The sequence below is a fragment of the Pseudogymnoascus destructans genome, assembly GCF_001641265.1.
Source record: "Pseudogymnoascus destructans isolate 20631-21 unplaced genomic scaffold scaffold_1, whole genome shotgun sequence".
Classification (NCBI taxonomy): Eukaryota; Fungi; Ascomycota; class Leotiomycetes; order Thelebolales; family Thelebolaceae; genus Pseudogymnoascus; species Pseudogymnoascus destructans.
This window is the reverse complement of record NW_020167520.1, coordinates 2,072,632-2,090,075: the sequence shown is the minus strand read 5'-3', so window position 1 is coordinate 2,090,075 and position 17,444 is coordinate 2,072,632. Positions and strand designations below refer to the sequence as shown.

The 17,444-nt window shown below is 47.6% G+C and overlaps 5 protein-coding genes across 5 annotated transcripts; 1 reads left to right on the top strand and 4 right to left on the bottom strand.

The window, feature by feature from the left end:
* Nucleotides 1-1,532: 1,532 nt before the first annotated feature.
* Nucleotides 1,533-2,222, bottom strand: VC83_00559 (uncharacterized protein; the record flags this gene model as incomplete). The annotated part of the gene is made up of 1 exon (XM_024464250.1): nucleotides 1,533-2,222. The coding sequence occupies one exon, from the start codon at nucleotides 2,220-2,222 to the stop codon at nucleotides 1,533-1,535; it is 690 nt and encodes a 229-aa protein (XP_024328321.1).
* A 906-nt stretch (nucleotides 2,223-3,128) lies between these two features.
* On the bottom strand, nucleotides 3,129-5,098 carry VC83_00558 (uncharacterized protein). The gene is made up of 4 exons (XM_024464249.1): nucleotides 4,656-5,098; nucleotides 4,452-4,527; nucleotides 4,253-4,401; nucleotides 3,129-4,191 (listed from the first exon to the last, which is right to left on the bottom strand). Exons 1-4 carry the CDS (start codon nucleotides 4,946-4,948, stop codon nucleotides 3,171-3,173), a joined length of 1,539 nt encoding a protein of 512 aa, XP_024328322.1. The 5' UTR covers nucleotides 4,949-5,098; the 3' UTR covers nucleotides 3,129-3,170.
* A 118-nt stretch (nucleotides 5,099-5,216) lies between these two features.
* Nucleotides 5,217-12,635, top strand: VC83_00557 (uncharacterized protein). Its single transcript, XM_024464248.1, has 2 exons — nucleotides 5,217-5,551; nucleotides 5,695-12,635. The coding sequence occupies exon 2, from the start codon at nucleotides 5,796-5,798 to the stop codon at nucleotides 11,973-11,975; it is 6,180 nt and encodes a 2,059-aa protein (XP_024328638.1). The 5' UTR covers nucleotides 5,217-5,551; nucleotides 5,695-5,795; the 3' UTR covers nucleotides 11,976-12,635.
* A 21-nt stretch (nucleotides 12,636-12,656) lies between these two features.
* SER33 (D-3-phosphoglycerate dehydrogenase 2) lies at nucleotides 12,657-14,805 on the bottom strand. Its single transcript, XM_024464247.1, has 8 exons — nucleotides 14,422-14,805; nucleotides 14,056-14,363; nucleotides 13,528-14,007; nucleotides 13,366-13,475; nucleotides 13,275-13,317; nucleotides 13,164-13,222; nucleotides 13,028-13,109; nucleotides 12,657-12,974 (listed from the first exon to the last, which is right to left on the bottom strand). Exons 1-8 carry the CDS (start codon nucleotides 14,730-14,732, stop codon nucleotides 12,946-12,948), a joined length of 1,422 nt encoding a protein of 473 aa, XP_024328639.1. The 5' UTR covers nucleotides 14,733-14,805; the 3' UTR covers nucleotides 12,657-12,945.
* Nucleotides 14,806-15,241: 436 nt separating this feature from the next.
* Nucleotides 15,242-17,243, bottom strand: VC83_00555 (uncharacterized protein). The gene is made up of 5 exons (XM_024464246.1): nucleotides 17,050-17,243; nucleotides 16,905-16,984; nucleotides 16,134-16,847; nucleotides 15,760-16,082; nucleotides 15,242-15,711 (listed from the first exon to the last, which is right to left on the bottom strand). Exons 1-5 carry the CDS (start codon nucleotides 17,097-17,099, stop codon nucleotides 15,661-15,663), a joined length of 1,218 nt encoding a protein of 405 aa, XP_024328640.1. The 5' UTR covers nucleotides 17,100-17,243; the 3' UTR covers nucleotides 15,242-15,660.
* Nucleotides 17,244-17,444: the final 201 nt, after the last annotated feature.

The following is a 17,444-nucleotide window of genomic DNA, read 5'->3' as shown; positions in this document are numbered from 1 at the left end:
CAGAGCGGAGGATTCCAATTTTCTGCGCAGTTTTTACACCCCATTGTAATGACAGTGCATTTCCTTCGTGTATTTATCCCCTTGTCCTCATTACCGTTTTGTCGATTCCGCCGTTATCGCAGCACATGCACGCAAAACATTCCGGGTCGAAGTTGAAGTCGAAATCAAACGCTGAACCATTCCCAGCTAAAACGCTTGATTGGTTGATAGGGAGTCTTCAAAGATGCCCAAAAGAAAATCCAAACGCTTTACCATCTTCAGCCAAGAAAGTGCTGACTGGTTGGTGAAATCCAAACGCTGAACCATTTCCAGCCAAAAAGTTTTGACTGGTTGGTTGGTCGGGGTGGGTGAGAGTCTACGGAAAAAGACAATCCCCAAGATTTGACAAGAATAGGAGAGACGAAGAATGTGATAAGGTCGCCGTCCTCTTTCAGCCCGACAAAATCCAAAATAAAACCCCAAGCCGATATTGAAGTCGAGTCATCCCAGAGAGGGAGACGTCATGGGGAAAATCCGAACACCAGAAGTCCTTAAAAACAAACCAAAAGAAAAAAAATACAAACGCAGAATCATTCAAAGATATCCAGAAGAAATGCAAATGCTGAACCAGTTCCAACCGAAAAGTTTCCAGCTGGTTGGTCGGAGGCCGAGAGGGTTTGCTGAGGTAGTCCTGGAACTTGACAAGGATAGGAGAAGTAAGGAAAGTGATGAGCTTTTCCTCCTCTTCAGTCAAACCGTTTCCATCCCTCCACTTGACTATACTTATTGCACAAGTATATCCGGGTTATTGGTATTAGTACCTATCGTCTGGCTTCGATTTTTTAAGGCGTTGTCGAAGTTGTCGAAGTTGTCGAAGTTGTCGAAGTTGTCGAAGTTGTCGATGCGATTGCGTTCGTTTCCAGTTTCAAATTTGTGTCAATGTTGCTGATGCCATCCATGGCCTGGTCTCAATATGGATCGGTGGTGCGCTCGCTGTTGTTTCCAGTGTCCAAAGGCGGGTTGGCGTGTGTGTTTGCCGTTGTCCACGAGGAGAATAGGGGGCCGAGGGGGTGTTTTTTTTGTCTGAATTTGTTAAAATGCAAAGGAATATGAATGCGTTGCGTTCGCCCAAAGCGGAGAAACAATTTGTTTACAAATGAGCAAGTTAATTTCAAGAAGCAATACAGGTTGTGTTATCCAAAGTACATGAAGCAAATATTTTGGCGATTGTTTGTTTGTTTTCCGAGGTTTTTTTTCCGAGGTTATTGTTTGTTAAATTTCAAAATACGATTCCGCGGTGCGTTTTCCAATATCCAAGAAGCAAGTTTTTCAAAAGGCATATTAGTTTTCAAGATGCGGTTAGATGGTGTCGGCGTCGTCCAGTGGCAGTCGCTTGTGTGGTTGTCGAAGTTGGGCCGTGTCCTTTTTTCCGGTTGCGAATCCGCTCTCCCAAGGGCTCCATGGCACACCATCCATCTCTCAGTCGGTCGATATACAGAAACAAAGTCGAACAAAACGCCGAAACTCCTTTACCCATCTGTCGAAATCATAAATTATTTCCTGGCCGCCCGTCTTTGCCTCGCCTCCTTTGTGCCCCCGCCAGTGCCAAATCTGCGCGACATTCTACAAGCCGACAATCCCCAGCTCTTCAGCGCCCATGTCGAATCCCGGAGGGGTTCAAACGACGACGTAAAGCGAGACAGTTCCTTACGCACGCTCTGGGGCGCGAGCTTTACATTCGGGATGACAATTATAGCCTTGTAGATGTCATGCGACGTCATTGATTGGCCCCGTTCTGTCAAAACCTCCTCGATATATGTTCTCGTCACCTTTTTAGCTGGCACCGAGTAGCTTCCAGCTTGCATGTGGTGCTTTGGTGATGGCTTTCTCATAGATGCAGCCATCGCGAGGTGATCTAATCCAGAAATAGGAACGTCAGGCGAACTCGTCGAGCCTGTCAATACAGCCGGTGCCACGTCAGGGAGCGGCGTGCGCCCGAATGTTGCTCCCGGGGATGAAGACTGCGAAGACGGCGCGATGGGGGAGCAAACGACTTCCAGATGCCCAGCGAACCTAGACCCATGCTCGGACTCTGGGGTTACTTCTGGGTTTAAAAGGTAACGGACATCCATTTGGCTTGGCCTCGATGCCAATCTGGAGGTGCCGGAGTTAACAGTGGCTAGCGGCGCGAGACGAACTGAGGGCCACTGGTCCGGGCGAGAATGTTTTGAAGCCACGATCATGAGGGCGATTAGAATGAGAGGCTAACAACTACAGGGCCTTCAAAGGCGGGTATAGGGAGTGTATTGCTGATTTGATAGTTGTTGATGGCGTTGACTCTTGTTGAGAAACTGCGTCGGAATATCGAATTGTGGGTGAGGAAGGAAGAAAGGAACAGTTGAGAGTTGCCCACAGGCTTTCTACTACGGGATTCTCATTCAGACTGGGCTATAACGACCCCGACAAAGGGGTCTATATTTCCATTTCGACTACGCTAAATGACGCCAACGGTAGACCGGACTTATGGCTTGAGCGAAAGAGGAAAGGGGGGTGAGCTGGTATTCAAGACAGATGATACCAAAGCTGATGGTCCTCGCAGCAATGAGAACGGTATGCGCCTAAAGCTGGCGTGTAGAGCCTGAGTCGAGTCTGAAATGACTATTAAATTGAGCTATTGCGGCGCTTGCAGTCTAGTTCGCATCTCGAACTACGATACCTGGTTTGAGACGCCTTTTGATTTATGGGATTTTAAGGAGTTCGGTCGGTGGAGTGGCTAACATTTGGGAGACTCCAGCCAGTACCTTGCCGGCAGATGGAGAGCAAAGGATCTGTGGAATATCAAAGGGATATGTCCGTTGTGGGATGCTTCAATGATAGCGAAATCTAAATGGGAGAGAAAGACCCTTCCATCCATACCCTTCAGTTGAGGAGCAGGGGAAAGAGCAATCACGGTCGTTCTTTCTTTTCCATGAATAGAGATTAAGGAGGCTCAAAAAGAGACCCGAGGGGCTTAGTTCGTGGAAGCAACCACTGACGGTTGGCACCGAAACCTTAAATCGACCGGATCTTTTTAGCTGAGACGCTAATTTTAGTTCAGGTGCTGCTAGAATTATGACGATGGAAAGTATCCAATAAACCATTTGTATCATTGTAGTTCTATTCTATCGATCATTTGCAGCAGGCTGGCATGCTCAGTTAAGCCAAACACTGTCCATAGCACCAAATCCAGCAGCCACTCCACCCTCTTCGCTCTGATCGCCCTTCGTTCTGAGCAAGTATCCTCCTCCCTCATTGCTCAGCATGTTACCAGTTTCCTGGTTCCAAAGGCAGGTGCCATACACGCCTAGCTCGCATATGACACCTCCCTTCTCCACCTCACCGTTACGTAAAATCAGGTTCTGCGCTGGTGGCGGCGTGATAATCTCCATTAGAATGTATGACTTCCAGTGAGACTCCGGCAGGGACCGAAGGAACCCTGGGATGGCAGAGCGATAGATGTTGTTCCCGCCTCCCTCGCGCTGTGGTTTTAGCACGTATCCTTTGCACTTTTTCTCGTCCAGTGCCAGCTCGCGGGCCGAGAGGCCGGCTGGAGTTTGATCGAGAGGATAGATGTTGGTGAACGTTTCTTCAAGACTGGTACGAGTCATAGAATCGGGAATGAATTTCGAAAGGATGGAAGTCGCAGGGTTTTCAACTGGAGTAGCAAGGACTTGTTGAACTTTCTTCGCGCCAGCAAGCTGTGTCAGTATCGAGGGACACTTTATGGCATTTGAACGCTCTATGTGGAGGCGTGCTTCCCATGCTGCCTGATCTGGATAGTCCGATGGGCCGTAGGCTGATCGGAAATAGACGACAGCCACTTCATATACTTCAGAAGGTGAGTGGGGTGGCCGGTAGAGAAGCTCGCGGCGTGTGGTAGATTCCAAGGTAGTGTCTGCTAATATTCTGGAGAACGGAAGGCGGAACACCCGTACACTGTCAGAGTTCATTTCAATATCATATTCTAGATGTCGCTGGTCGAATATATTTCTTTCTTGGTCTTGGATAACGAAGAGGATGCAAGTCTGGTGATTTGCGGCAGACTCTCCGTAGGCTTTGAAGGCTGTACGGAGCCCTGAGCTAAGCGTCTCTGTGCTTGCATTTTTGGGCAAATTACGGCCATCTTTCAAGGTATCGTCAACAAGATCACCGTACGCAGTTCGGGCCAAGTATCTTCTCGCCGTCAGGGACGGCCCTAGATGTTGGGGAAAGGGGGGGCAAAAAGCCAACGTACCTGTGCAACTTTGAAGTTTGAGAAGAGAGGCCACCAAAAGATGAGGCTATGGTGTTAAACTCGACTTGTTTGATATGCAGCGTCGAATTTGAGCTTTCAAGATCCTGATGTACCATATAATCGGAGCGAAATAACCCCAGTGAAAGTTTCTTCAGCCAAATTAGAATCTTTTCGATTTTGAAAATAAGAAGCAAGGTACCTGGGTATATCCTTCTTCCTTCACCTTGAGATGGACTTTCCAAAGTTCAGCAATGAATTCGTCCACCTCTAAAATCCTGCTTCAGGTTAGGACGGGACCCGTGAAAAGTATAATTTCCAACCAACGAATTGTCCGAAAGAATATGGTTTGGCCAGAGCAACCTTCTCAGCAACAAGGAACGGAACTCAATTCAAAATGGCTTACTCTTCTACAATACTGGCTAAAAACCCCTCATCCCGAGAAATCGAAGCATAAAGCCCATTATATGCGGTCTGAACAGAGCTAGCCTGCTCAAAGCAGACTTGTGGAAATGGACTGGGCAGTAATGTGACTGGCGCAGTTGTTGCCAAAATGCCATGAGGGTCTGACTCCGATGCAACAAGAGCCGGCGGAGGCCTCACAGCCAGCCCATGTGCAATTGACCAGTCTTTAATAAGCGCAGAAATATGTGCGATTTGATCCGGCGTCGGCTCTCGATGGTATGATTTGTAGACCATCGTTTAACTCAGCACAAAACCCGGCTCTCTTTAAGATGTAGTGGAAAGCAATTATTTGAAGGAAATAACTTCAAGGTGAAATTGAAGTGAAATCCAGGTAATGTTGTGTGAATAGATGAATAAATAGCATGCATTTGTCATCAGACGGATCAATTGTGTGAGATATATTCCAGGCTTAGAAGTAAAGCAACGTGACTAAGCGGGGTTGAAATATTTCCTCAAACACGGGGCTACTTATGCCGTGGCCCCGGAAGCGGCCAGAATCACACCCCACGATCGCACCTGACAACGCGATCAAAAGATTGCGATAAGGACGTTCGACAAGGCGCGACCCAAAAATTAACCACTCATCTTCCTTTCTACATTCCAACATTTCTGTCCAGCAACTATCCTAGAAGGCCACTTTGAAGTCGCTTCAATTCGAATTGATTCCCTTCTTTTCTATTTTATTTTCTTACGTTGTTTTCTCTCTCCTTCTCGACGAACACCAAGCAAGGCGAAACCTCCACACAGTTTCGATTTCGTTGACAATTTCCCTCATTCAAGTCGACCATGCCTGCGACGAACTTCTTCTAGTCTCATTTACATGTCCAAGACAAACAAGTGAGCCTTACCTTTCTTCTTTCGTTCCCCCGAGGATCTATCCAATCCGCCTGAGCCTGGCGCATGATGGGTAATGATCTCCCCACATCAAACTATTGACTGAAACGCTTTGGACCAAATGGCTAATGATGTTGATATAATAGGCCAGAGTCGGCGAGCCGTATCGAACTGGCTCACATCCATTAAATCACCACAGCAATCGGACACATGCTCACACAACGAGTTCACCGACACACAGTCCACCATGGACGAGGAAGATCCATGGACATGGGACACTGATCGAGTTGTCCAGGAGCTATGCACAGAGAATCGAACTTGGCCTCCTCTGTTTGCAACACAACTCTTACCTGATGCAAAACAACTCGAGATCAACTTGCGCGAACATGAAATAGATGGCCCTTGGTTATTGACTGAGATCACCCATCAGACATTGAGAGATGACTTTGGCCTTGTAGGCCCTCGTTCTATAAAATACCGGGCTACAATACTTCATGCGATATCTCACTTCCGAGGAAAGAGTCAGCAATACGCTCATTTCGTGCAGCAACATGGACTACAGTCGAGACTCGATGGTGGAGATTTCAGAGAATCCGAAAGATCTGTCACCACAAGCAAGGCTTATACCCGTTTGCCTACGGAGGATGGTGTGTTGCCGGAAATCCATGGTGAAAGCCAGATAACTACAAAGGAACCCCCCCAGGTAAATTTGAGGTCCCATACGCCCGAGCCGATTGTTGCTCAAAATGGCCCTGTACCACCTTCTGTTGACGCCGATGACGGTGGTCGATCACAGTTGCATTCCGAAGGACTGGCTGCAATTGGCAATAGAAATAAAATAAAGCGTCTGGCGCCAACGTTACTCTCCCAATCCATCGATCCAGAGCGTCACAGAGAGATCCCAACTGCTGCAGACAACGTTCGGATTTATGACCCTCAAAATTTGGAACCAGGAGTTGTATTTACGGGTGACGATGGGAAGAAGCGCATGGTCCCAGTACCCCAACCAGGCCACGACGGGATAATTCCACATATATTCCGCCCACCTGAGCCGGCTGCGCCTGGCTCTTCCATGATATCGGGTGGAGTTAACGCTCTCGAGGCAGCTAGGAAGCTGGCACATGAAGCCGAGTCAAAGAACCGCTTACAAAAGTCTACTGCAAGCCTAGCAGATGGTTATCTTGGCAAGAAAAGTCTAGCCGTGGACAGTATTTTTTATTCTGGAGTCCCGGTCGGAAAAGAAGTTCCTTTGGCAGATGGCGGCGACGGCGACTTTTGCCAGTCATACGCAGATATATCAACGGGCCGACGTCTATATGTCAACAAAAGGATGAACTTTCTTCTACGTTCGCAAGCTGTCGACTTTCGCCGACATGGGAAGGGCTTCACGGCGGTGATCCCCTATCCTTCAAGACTAAAGCCGAGGTTCCAAACTCCTTCATTCTCGCTATTTCATACAACACCAAATGGCGACGTTATAACTACGAGAGAAGATCTAACATCATGGCCTGAGTTGAATTTGGAACAACAAAAACAATCGGCGTCAATTAATGGTGACGAGGGCGAGCGGTTTTTAAGTTTCAATTTGCCAGAAAACATGGCCTTGGGTGGTCCAACGTCGTATGACAATTGGGATCCAGAGGTCGCGCTCGAGAAATATCGCCACATTGATGGAGGAGATAAAGTGCTTCCGATTTTTGGTGAATCTGATGAGGATGGTGAATATGATATTGAGACTTGGCGTGAGATTGAGGAGGAACGAGGGCCTCAAGAAAAAGACTCGATTGTATCAAAGAGGCACCCTCTAACCAGTGAGGAAGTCAGTGAGGCACTTGATCAGGGCATGGCTCTGCTTCATACCAAATGGCACAACGAGCAGCTTCCTAAACGGCAGCCGAAAGCGTGGAGTATTTGGCAAAAGTCTCGAACGCGCAATGCCAAGAGAGAGAAAATTAATGCGGCCCAGCAACACCTTGACCGGATTGTGAATGACAGACTGGTCAAAATGCGCCAAGAAATTCTAAATGACCAGTGGACTACGCAGAAGCAAGTTCATAGGCAGTGCCAAATTATGGAACAGAGCATTTTCGACCGCGAAGACCTTCTGTGGCAAATATCAGTTCTGGAACAGACGAAAGCACCCGCGAAGCCATCTCCACCAAATTTGCCTGCTCCGAAATCTAAAAAAACGAAGGTCCAACATCTTGACTTGGGAGCCGATGAAGAGATTATCGATACTGAGAGCGATTCAGCAAGTTCTGGCGATGAAATGGAAGGGTTTATTGTCAGTGACGAAGAAAGTGAGTGCAGTGACGCGAATGAGCTAGTCACAGGGTCTGATGATTCGAAATTTCGGAGGAGCATCAAAAAGGTGACTTCACGTCGTGTTCAAAACTATGGAGACCTCGCTCCGTCTGTTGAATGCGGTGCTGTGGACGATACCCCGACTGTTGATAAGGTCAGCGATATCGACCACAAGCTGTCCCGTCAAAATTTGCCTCCCAGCTCCCCGTTGTCGTCCTCGCAGACCCCAGCCTCGTCGCGCCTCCGGCATGGCACGTCTGTGGATGAAAGCTCTGCCAACTTTGTCGATTTGACTTTCCTCTCAGATTCTCCAGAAATCATCGATCTCGTCACTCCATCCAAATCCCGGCGGAAGACTGCTGTGGGTGTGTCCTCATTAGGAAGCAATACTCTGAAAGCCAGATCTTCCAATATAGAGGGAAGCCGAGCTTCGGAGTCTGGTGTCCAATCAGATGCTGAAAAATCACTGGTAGTGAATAAACCGCCAAAAGACATTCCATATGATAAACCAGCCGTCATCGCCTCATATGGTTATAAGGCGTGGGAGGAAGAAAACGACCCGGCACGCCTAGTGATTGCGGTTCTCCACAATATGCCTAAAGAAGCAAGAACAAGCATTTCCGAATTACTCTCTGCTCACAGTCCAGATGAACTTTGGACCCAGACTATCGATGTTATGCGAGAATGCCGTGACGGAAAAGATAGGCTTAGAGGAATGGACCCGAAGACTTTCCGTATCTTCACGGGTGTGATCAGGCTTTTCGAAATGTATGTCGATTGCAAAAAAAAAAAAAACAGAAAAGATCGCCTGGCGCCAAAAACCTGTCAGAAGCTAATAGACAATACACCGAAGTTTGGGCCCTTTACTCGAGTATGTCTTGTGGCGGTAGAGGCGTATGTCGATGTAACGGCTCATTTAGCTTACGACGACGACGACGACGAAGAGCCATTGTTGCGCACAAAAAGAAGTCTAGTCACACGCCCCATTCTTAGTGATGAAGAACAGCTGAAAACCCCTAGAAAACGCCAACGTAAAATCTTCGAGAACGTTGAGGCCCGCAAGTTAAGAGAAGACGACCAGATGCGACTACAAGAGCAAGAAGGTCGCCGCCAAATTCTTCGTAAAAAATTGGCCCAAACTGGTTCGTCACTAAATTCAGATCGAGCAAAAATCATTATCAATGAGTCAAAGTTTGAACAGGAAGGCTTCATTTTTGTCCACGACCATATTGGCAGCCGGATCAAAAACCATCAGATTGATGGCGTCCGATTTATGTGGAGCCAGATTGTCTCAAAAGGCGGCGCATCGCAGGGATGTCTCCTGGCTCATACAATGGGCTTGGGAAAAACAATGCAAGTCATTACATTACTCGTTGCCATCGCCGAGGCTGCATGCTCCGAAGACTCGTCTGTGTCTTCCCAGATTCCCGAAAAGCTAAAGCGCTCAAGAACTCTGATACTCTCCCCACCTGGACTCATGGATAACTGGATGGACGAGCTGCTCACTTGGGTGCCAGAAAAAGATGTGGGCCCGAAAATTGGGAGGTTTCGAAAGGTCGACTCCAATATGAAGATTGAGCAGCGCTTGGCCGAAATTGACTTGTGGTATAAAAATGGGGGCATTCTTCTTCTCGGCTTTGAAATGTTTAGAAATATGCTGAACATGGGTCCAAAAGAGGACAAAAAACCGATCATAGACCAGGCTACTTTCGAAGTCGTAGAAGAACAACTCCTCAAAGGGCCAAATATCATCATTGCCGACGAAGCTCACAAGCTTAGAAATACAAATTCTGCGCTTACCATCGCTGCGACTCGATTCAAATCGAAAAGCCGCATCGCATTGACTGGGTCACCCCTTTCCAACAATGTTGAGGAGTACCATTCGATGATTGAATGGATCGCACCCAATTACCTCGGCCCTATCGGTGAATTCCGCGCGAAATTTGTCGAGCCTATTCAAGAGGGCCTCTACGGAAACAGTACGATTGCTGAACGTCGACGGGCGTTGAAGATGCTAGAAGTCTTGAAGGAAGATATTTCCCCCAAGGTCAACAGGGCCGATTCATCAGTCTTGAAAAACGACTTGAAACCGAAGATAGAGTTCATTATTACGGTCCCGTTAACTGACTTACAGCACAAGGCTTATACCATCTACGTGAAAGCAATGCTTGAGTCTCCGCTTGATGAAGATCAATTCACTGAGAGTGGAAAAATACGCCAAACTACTCTTTGGTCTTGGATTGGAATATTGGCCCTCCTCTGCAACCACCCGATCTGCTTCAAAAATAAGCTGACCGAACGAAAAAACAAAGCAAGAATAGCCTCAAATGGCGATGCCGATGGAGACATTGTTGTTCCTAGCGATATCTCGCAGGCTCTAATTAGTGAGGTCGCGGATCTCTTCGGTGGCTATGGACCAGGAACGGAAAACGCAAACAATTCGTACAAGACAAAAATCCTGGTCCAAATTCTGGATGCTTCCAGGGAAGTCGGAGACAAAGTTCTTATATTCTCCACAACAATTGCAACTCTTGACTATCTGGAGAATCTTTGCAAGTTAACGAAGCGAAACTATGGTCGACTTGATGGAAGCACACCAATGACGAAGCGCCAGGGACTCACCAAAGAATTCAACACTGGAGATACGGAGGTATACCTCATTTCGACCACGGCTGGCGGCTTAGGGCTTAATCTTTATGGAGCGAACCGTGTCATTATTTTCGACTTCAAATGGAATCCAATCAATGAAGAACAAGCAGTTGGCCGTGCATACAGACTTGGTCAGAAAAAACCCGTCTATGTCTATCGCTTCATTGCAGGCGGAACTTTCGAGGAGAAGCTTCACAACAAAGCTGTCTTCAAAAAACAACTAGCTTCGCAATTGGTTGATAAGCAGCATATTTTCGCTGTGGCGAAGCGTGAAAAGGGTGAATTCTTGTTTAAGCCCAAACACGTCGAGCAGAAGAATCTCGCTAATGTCAGAGGAATGGACCCATCTGTACTTGACAAGATCTTGGATTCTCAGACCGATACACCTAGCATTCGACACATAATCATGACAGATACCTTCAATCGCAAAGGCGATGACAACCTTACTGCAGAAGAACGAAAAGAAGTTCGGCAGCTCCTTCAAGATGAAAAATTGAAGCGCTCGGACCCTGTGGCATGGCAGGCACTGGTCAATCAGCGATTAGTTATGGAGAGACTCAAAAATGAGGCTCTATACGCCGATAGTGTGAAATCGCAATCGGATGTATCCCCAACGGTATTACACAGCCAAGGCGCTGAAGCTCACTCTATCATACCTAAAATGGTTCCACCACCTTCCCAGCAACCGGGTGCAGCCATTCAATCTACGGATACAAACCGTAGTGATTCCCCATTTCGACTTCGTACCCCAAGACCGGTAGTACCGTCCTCTCAAGCGCAACGCACACCTGGTCGGCCTCCTATCATGGGAAGTGGAACAATATCTATCGCAGAAGATTCACAACATGGGACACAACCACTAGTTTCTCCCGTTAGATCTTCGAAGGAACCAAGTTCAGTGAAGAGTGCGGGTGGTAGATCCCCCTTGCCGTTGCCTAGCACCCCCACTACTTCTCGGCATACGCAGCCGCGTCAGCCAGTGGGTTCTCAGGATCTCATCCACAACCTTAAGCTGTCCTTGCAGCAAGGCGGTCATAGCCAAGAGCAAGCTTCCGAAGGTCTCGCAGCTTCGATTTATAAAAACCTTCAACTATCTACTGGCGATAACCATGACTTGTTGACCTCGAGAGTTAAGGAAATGACTGCCCACTTTAAAAGCGATAGTGGTTTCCGAGATAAGGTTGTTTCTCGTGCTTTAGATGTCAAACGAAACGGTATGCTCACTGGGATCGCTCCCGAGTCATCATCTAGGCATCAGCAGTCCAGCAATGGACCATCAAAGCCAACAACTGCCACAGCTTCCAATACGGCTGCAGCAATAGGTGGATTATTGGAACCAAAAGTAGGCCAAACGTCAAACATTTCTTCGGCCGAACAGTCAAGAGATGTTCAACCCCAAAACCAGCCCATTCTCAAGTCCCTTTCGCGCTTCGGCAGCAGTTTCTCCCTGGGTCCTCGAACTGACACAAACTAGAAGCCCAGGCGGTCAAAATCTGACGGCATATCCCATGCTGCCTCTGATAGAGAATACCTGGCACTCATCAACGCTTCTCGAAGATCCATAAGAAACCAACGTACCTCTTCAGGCTCAGCGTCTCAAGTTCCCAAAAAATTACCCGACTGGGCTGAAAGGGATATCCAAGAAGCTCATCTTCGAGGCCCCAAACAGCGACGAACTCCTCGCGCAAACTCGAACGCACCGTAGACCTTTTCAGTTTTTCTACTTTTCGCTTTTACGTCACATTCACGTTACGCATGTACAACTCTCGTTATTACTGGGGCGTTCGGTCGCACATTCGGCTTTTTGCATTTTCGTGGGGCATGGTCGCAATTTCACATGTCGAGATACCCCGGCTTTCTGGCCTACCTACTTGTTCCCGGTGCAGCGTTACGGAACAGATATTATACTTTCACGGATGTGCTAAGCTACCAGTCATAGACAGTTTCTGTTCGAAGAAACATGGCTTTTGTGCGAAATTGAGGCGGAGGAGCTTTTTTATATAGCTTGTTCAATAGAAATCGCAAGCCCGCTCATGAGATATGCAAAGTCTGATATTGCGTGATCAAGTCTAAGCCATTGAGTGAATCGTTGACAATTGTATTGCCTAGATTTTTATTGAAATGACAGTTCGGCCTGCTATGCACAAGCTTAGTAATACTGCGCTATCAACTCAACTTCAAGGATGGCTACCCTTCTTGCGAGTCTTCGTCTTGAGTACATCATCCACGTTCACCATATGTACCATTGCAGAGCACGATCAGGACTTTATGAGATGGCAATAAAGTTTGATATAGTTGATTGATACCATTTAACAAAAGCGTATCTTCAGATCCAATTTCGGTACAATTTTCATCTATAAGTGTTGAATTCCATCCCCTCTCGCACCTCGCGCCAACCTTGCAAAATAATCCAAATATTTGTGCCGCCCGATAGCATCTATGATTTAATACAGAATACGGGTCAGGATGCGAGCTGGTAAGGTTAGTCCATGAAACAAGTCTAACTCATGATACAAAGTAACTTACACTGCAGGCTTTCTAACGCATCAGAAATCTCCTTGATATCATTTAGGTTGACATTGCTGATATCGGCCATTAGGTAGGCAACCTATTCGCATTCAGATCAGTGGTTGTCCGCAAAATAGTACAGGATAGCGCTTACATCGCCCTTATTATCGGATATTTGCTTGTCAACGTTGTGGTCTCCCAAGATCGCATTGACTAAGGAAATGTCAGCGTGTTACTCTTAAGTTGATTCCTTGGGGGGGCTTACCTTTCCTCAGCACACCGGGGACGTTGTGATGGATATAGATGACCTATTTCGTCAGCAACTTGCGTCAATGTAATTGCCATTGGTATCTTACTCTTGCATGGTTTGGCTCGTCCAAGGTCAATGAACGAAGGTTGACTTCGGGCACGTTCACGGCACCCAACGTCACACCCTGGTTTACGTATCTGACAAGGGCGTCGGCGACTGCATTATATTAGTCAACCAATACAACGAGCTCTGGATTTGTGTTACCGACCTTCAACTCCAATTGCGCGCTGAGCTTCTTCAGTGCTTCCTCCGATGTGCGGGGTAAGAATGATGTTCTTTAGGGATCTTAAGTCCTCGGTCCAAGAGTTCAAATTGTTTATAAAGTAGTCGCCATTCGCAGCTGGCTCAGTGGGGTACACGTCCAAAGCGGCACCAGCAACCTTTCCGTTGCGCATTGCGTTGATGAGAGCAGGGATATCAATAACAGAGCCACGGCTGGCATTGATCAAATAGCTCCCAGTCTTCATCTTCTCGAACTGTCTGACGCTGATAAGATTTGTGGTCTCTGGCAGCTCAGGTACGTGACAAGTGACAAAATCGGCCTGCTCCAACAGTGCATTCAGGGTAGGGACCTGCTTTGCTGTGCCCATCCCCATCAAGCTGAGGACATCATAATAGATGACAGACATGCCCATGGCCTCTGCCAGAACCGACAACTGGGATCCAATGTGACCGTAGCCAATTATACCTGTGGAGGGTTAGATGTGTCTGGAAACTCAAGAATTTATGCCCATACCCAGAGTCTTGCCACGAATTTCCCAGCATTTGTTGCTCACTTTGTTCCAGGTGCCGTTGTGCAGCTCGTTCGAGCGGTCTCCCAGTTGGCGGGCCAAGGAGATAATTTCTCCAATAACAAGTTCCGCAACACTTCGCGAGTTTGCGAAAGGGGAGTTGAACACTGCAATACCGTGTCTTGCGGCATATTCGAGATCGACCTGGTTTGTTCCGATGCAGAAGCAGCCGATGACAATCAAGTTCTTGGCTTCCCGAAGAACCGCCTCCGTGAGTTTTGTTTTTGATCTAATACCGATAACATGGACGTTGCTATCATCGCAGATGAGTTAGCAAGGTGCAGTAGCCATCTGGGGCCGTGGTTACTCGCCGAATCTTCTCGATCAGTTGGTCCTCGGGCAACGAAGTCTTAATGGCCTCGACTTGGTACCCTTGACTCTCCAGAATGGCAATTCCAGTTTCGTTCACATTTTCCAGGAGTAAAATCTTGACATCCTGAGTATCGAATGGCTTCAATGGCTTTGCTGCGCTGGCCGCTGCCCGTGTCGCCTGTGGGCCACCAAAGCTCGATGACGGCGAATGGAATGTCGCAGATGGCGACGTAGAGACGCTGTGGCTGGCAGTGATTGACATGTTGAGTTTGTCCGAAGGGGCCACAATGTTCAGAGCAGGAGTCGCCATGGTGAATGGTATATTTGAAAGCTTAGGTGAAATATACAGAAAAGAAAGAAGGGACAGGCGGGTTGTGGTTGTGACTCTCCACCCAAATACTTTTACGACCAGTCGTTCCGCAATCGCAGCCACGTCATAGGCCCAGGAAACCCCTCGCCCAGCCCCGCCCCTGGTCTACAAAGCCTTTCACGGGTAAATTGGGCTAGTTTGTGCGCGCATAGTTTTGATGGGAAGAAAATGGCTAAAAATTAATGCAATTGCCACTGTTTAGTTATATTCTTTTGTTCCGGCTATAAAATTCCAAACAGTCGCATTGCGATTACAGAGGCCAACAAAAGCTGTGGTGTGGAGGGGAGGGGTATGGCGGGGTTATGGGGAAAGCAGAACGCTTCCTTCTTTTCGACTTCGTGAGATCTTGCCACACACAGTATTATTCAACCACCTGCTTTAGCGCTTTCGTCGCATTTACACTATTATAAAAAGTCAAACCTCCCAGTAATAAGTTTTCTCATATGTTACGTGACAATATTCAAATAATGTGTCCTTGGCAAAAAGCATGTACGTCAAAGGCAAGTATTTACTTTTATCGGATCGATCGCTAGCTACAAACTTTTCTATGACTTGGGTAGCAGCTGGACTAGTTTGCAACAGATGTATCTTTGAATAAACAAAGTATTTTGAGGTTTCGTTAATAAAGTTGCTAGAGTTTGGTAGCGTATTAAAATCTAGCGGTAACGAAACCAAAACTAAATCTCCAGTAAAACAAACACCTATGCAAATTCTCAATCCATAATTACTGCAAGGCCTCATGCGGAACGTCCATTATGATGGACTGGGGCTCTGACGCTGATTCTGTTCTGCTCTGGGCGGTAACTAGGTGGCGGGGGTGTGCCATCGCTGTTTTGTAGTATTCCAACCAGGTGAGATATCAGTCGATTTAGCTTTGTTTGCACTCGGCAGCCTCCTGCTTTGGCTTGGCATTGTCATCCTTGTTTTGTTAGATGTCGGCTGATAAATGGGCGGGAGCAAAACATACATCTTCTTCAGACTCATCCTCGTCATCGTGGTCTTCGCTAAGGTCGTCATCTTCTTCATCATCGTCATCTTCGAAATCATGTTCTTCCAAATCATCATCCATCTCCTCAAACTGGAGAGCCTCTCCGGTGAACCAGTCTACGGCACGCGGGATGAGCTTCTCCTTAATGTCTTCTCCGAGCTGATAGTCCAACTCGAGGCGCTCCTCGATGTCGGATGCAGAATCATCATCGTCCTCATCCGTCGGTGCCTTTGGAGGAGAGAAGAAGTTGAAAAATGACTCCGTAGGCACGGTCTTCTTGACAACGCGGGTCTGCTTGGTGTCTAGGGAAGGGTTAGTTTCGCACCTATAATGCAAATTCAATACAAGCTTACTCTTGTTGCGCTGTTTCTTGCTCTCGATGCGAACAGTCAAGTCCTTGCCGGCCTTCCAGTCAATCTTGTCGCCTTCAGCGTGATCGTAGATGAAGTCACCGCCATAGCCGCTATCATTCTGGTAGAAATATGTCTTCGTAATGGTCGTGTTGGTGAAGAAGTCGTTCTCGGCGAATTCGAAAATCAGACGGAACCCAGGCTTGTCGAGGTATTCCATTCTCACGTCAGTGAGGTGCTTGAGGGCGGCCTCATCTCTGTCAGTGATCATCTCTGCAAGAGAAATCTGGTTCTTCATGGCAGAGAGCCAGAACTCTGGAATACCAGTGATAGCATCCGTAGTCTCTTCTGGCTTGACGGCAGCTTCTGACTTGTCTTTCTCTTCCTCTCCCTCGCCCTCCTCGCCAGCCTTGATCTCATCTTCGGTGGGCTCGGCGGTACCATTCACGATCGCGGCGCGCTTCTGGTAGAGCGGGGTGAATTTCTCGAAGTACTTCTTCTCCAGTTGTAGGACCTCCTCTTGAAATTCGGCCTCCAACTTTGAGTGGTCCCTCTGGACACCCTTCAAACCAGCGACACGGCGGCGTACAGGTGTTGGCAGTGACTCGACGTATCCTGATGACTGGCCAACCAGCGAGCTGAGCTTTCCTTGAATCATCTGGACAAGCTTTGGGTTTTGTGCGAAGATTGAGGCGGCAGCGGCTCTGTCAAATTCCTCTGGTGCTGAGTGTTAGAGTAATACTCACAATATCAATGGTATGAACATGTATATACCTTCTTTAATGCTTGAGACACCTGGCTGCTGAGCATGGGATGAAATAGGAGCGTTGTTCGCGGGCGTGTTTTGTGGCGTCCTAAAAAAAAACATCGTCAGTTACCGCCGCAACACGTCGTTTGCAACAAAGCGCCGATAACATACGGGGCGGTGGGGACGCCGTCCATTCTCTTGTTGCGAATGGGTTCAGACATCTTCAATACTGTTATACTTGAGGACGACGAGTATGGTGTTGTATTGTCCAAGGTGTGGTTCTTCTTGGATAGTACAAAGAAGGTGGGGTTGGGGGTGGTGAGATGTCGTTGGGAACGGTGAAGTTTGATGTGGTTGAATTCAGAGTCGAGCCGAATTTCACGTTGGGTTGAAAAAATGGTCTAAGATCTAGGCGTGGGGTCAAAGGCGAATCATGTGATTTTTGGGGTACAATCTTCGTTATCGCTAATCGCCACAAACAAGATAAACCTGGCTGGATCTCTCTTCTCGGTTAGAGCCTAGAACGCGTACAGAAGGGACAAAGTGGAGTAACAAAGTTGTTTTCA

What these genes read in the sequence shown, in the direction of transcription:
- VC83_00558 (XM_024464249.1), bottom strand. Translation starts at nt 4,948, where the DNA reads ATGGTCTACAAATCATACCATCGAGAGCCGACGCCGGATCAAATCGCA. An exon ending in AGGAAGAAGGATATACCCAG is followed by an intron (nt 4,402 to 4,451) that starts GTACCTTGCTTC and finishes ATTTGGCTGAAG; the next exon opens with AAACTTTCACTGGGGTTATT. An exon ending in CAAACTTCAAAGTTGCACAG is followed by an intron (nt 4,192 to 4,252) that starts GTACGTTGGCTT and finishes GACGGCGAGAAG; the next exon opens with ATACTTGGCCCGAACTGCGT.
- VC83_00557 (XM_024464248.1), top strand. Translation starts at nt 5,796, where the DNA reads ATGGACGAGGAAGATCCATGGACATGGGACACTGATCGAGTTGTCCAG.
- SER33 (XM_024464247.1), bottom strand. Translation starts at nt 14,732, where the DNA reads ATGGCGACTCCTGCTCTGAACATTGTGGCCCCTTCGGACAAACTCAAC. An exon ending in AATTCGTGGCAAGACTCTGG is followed by an intron (nt 14,008 to 14,055) that starts GTATGGGCATAA and finishes AACCCTCCACAG; the next exon opens with GTATAATTGGCTACGGTCAC. An exon ending in TATCCGATAATAAGGGCGAT is followed by an intron (nt 13,110 to 13,163) that starts GTAAGCGCTATC and finishes GAATGCGAATAG; the next exon opens with GTTGCCTACCTAATGGCCGA.
- VC83_00555 (XM_024464246.1), bottom strand. Translation starts at nt 17,099, where the DNA reads ATGTCTGAACCCATTCGCAACAAGAGAATGGACGGCGTCCCCACCGCC. An exon ending in CAAGAAACAGCGCAACAAGA is followed by an intron (nt 16,083 to 16,133) that starts GTAAGCTTGTAT and finishes ACCCTTCCCTAG; the next exon opens with ACACCAAGCAGACCCGCGTT. An exon ending in AGGATGAGTCTGAAGAAGAT is followed by an intron (nt 15,712 to 15,759) that starts GTATGTTTTGCT and finishes TAACAAAACAAG; the next exon opens with GATGACAATGCCAAGCCAAA.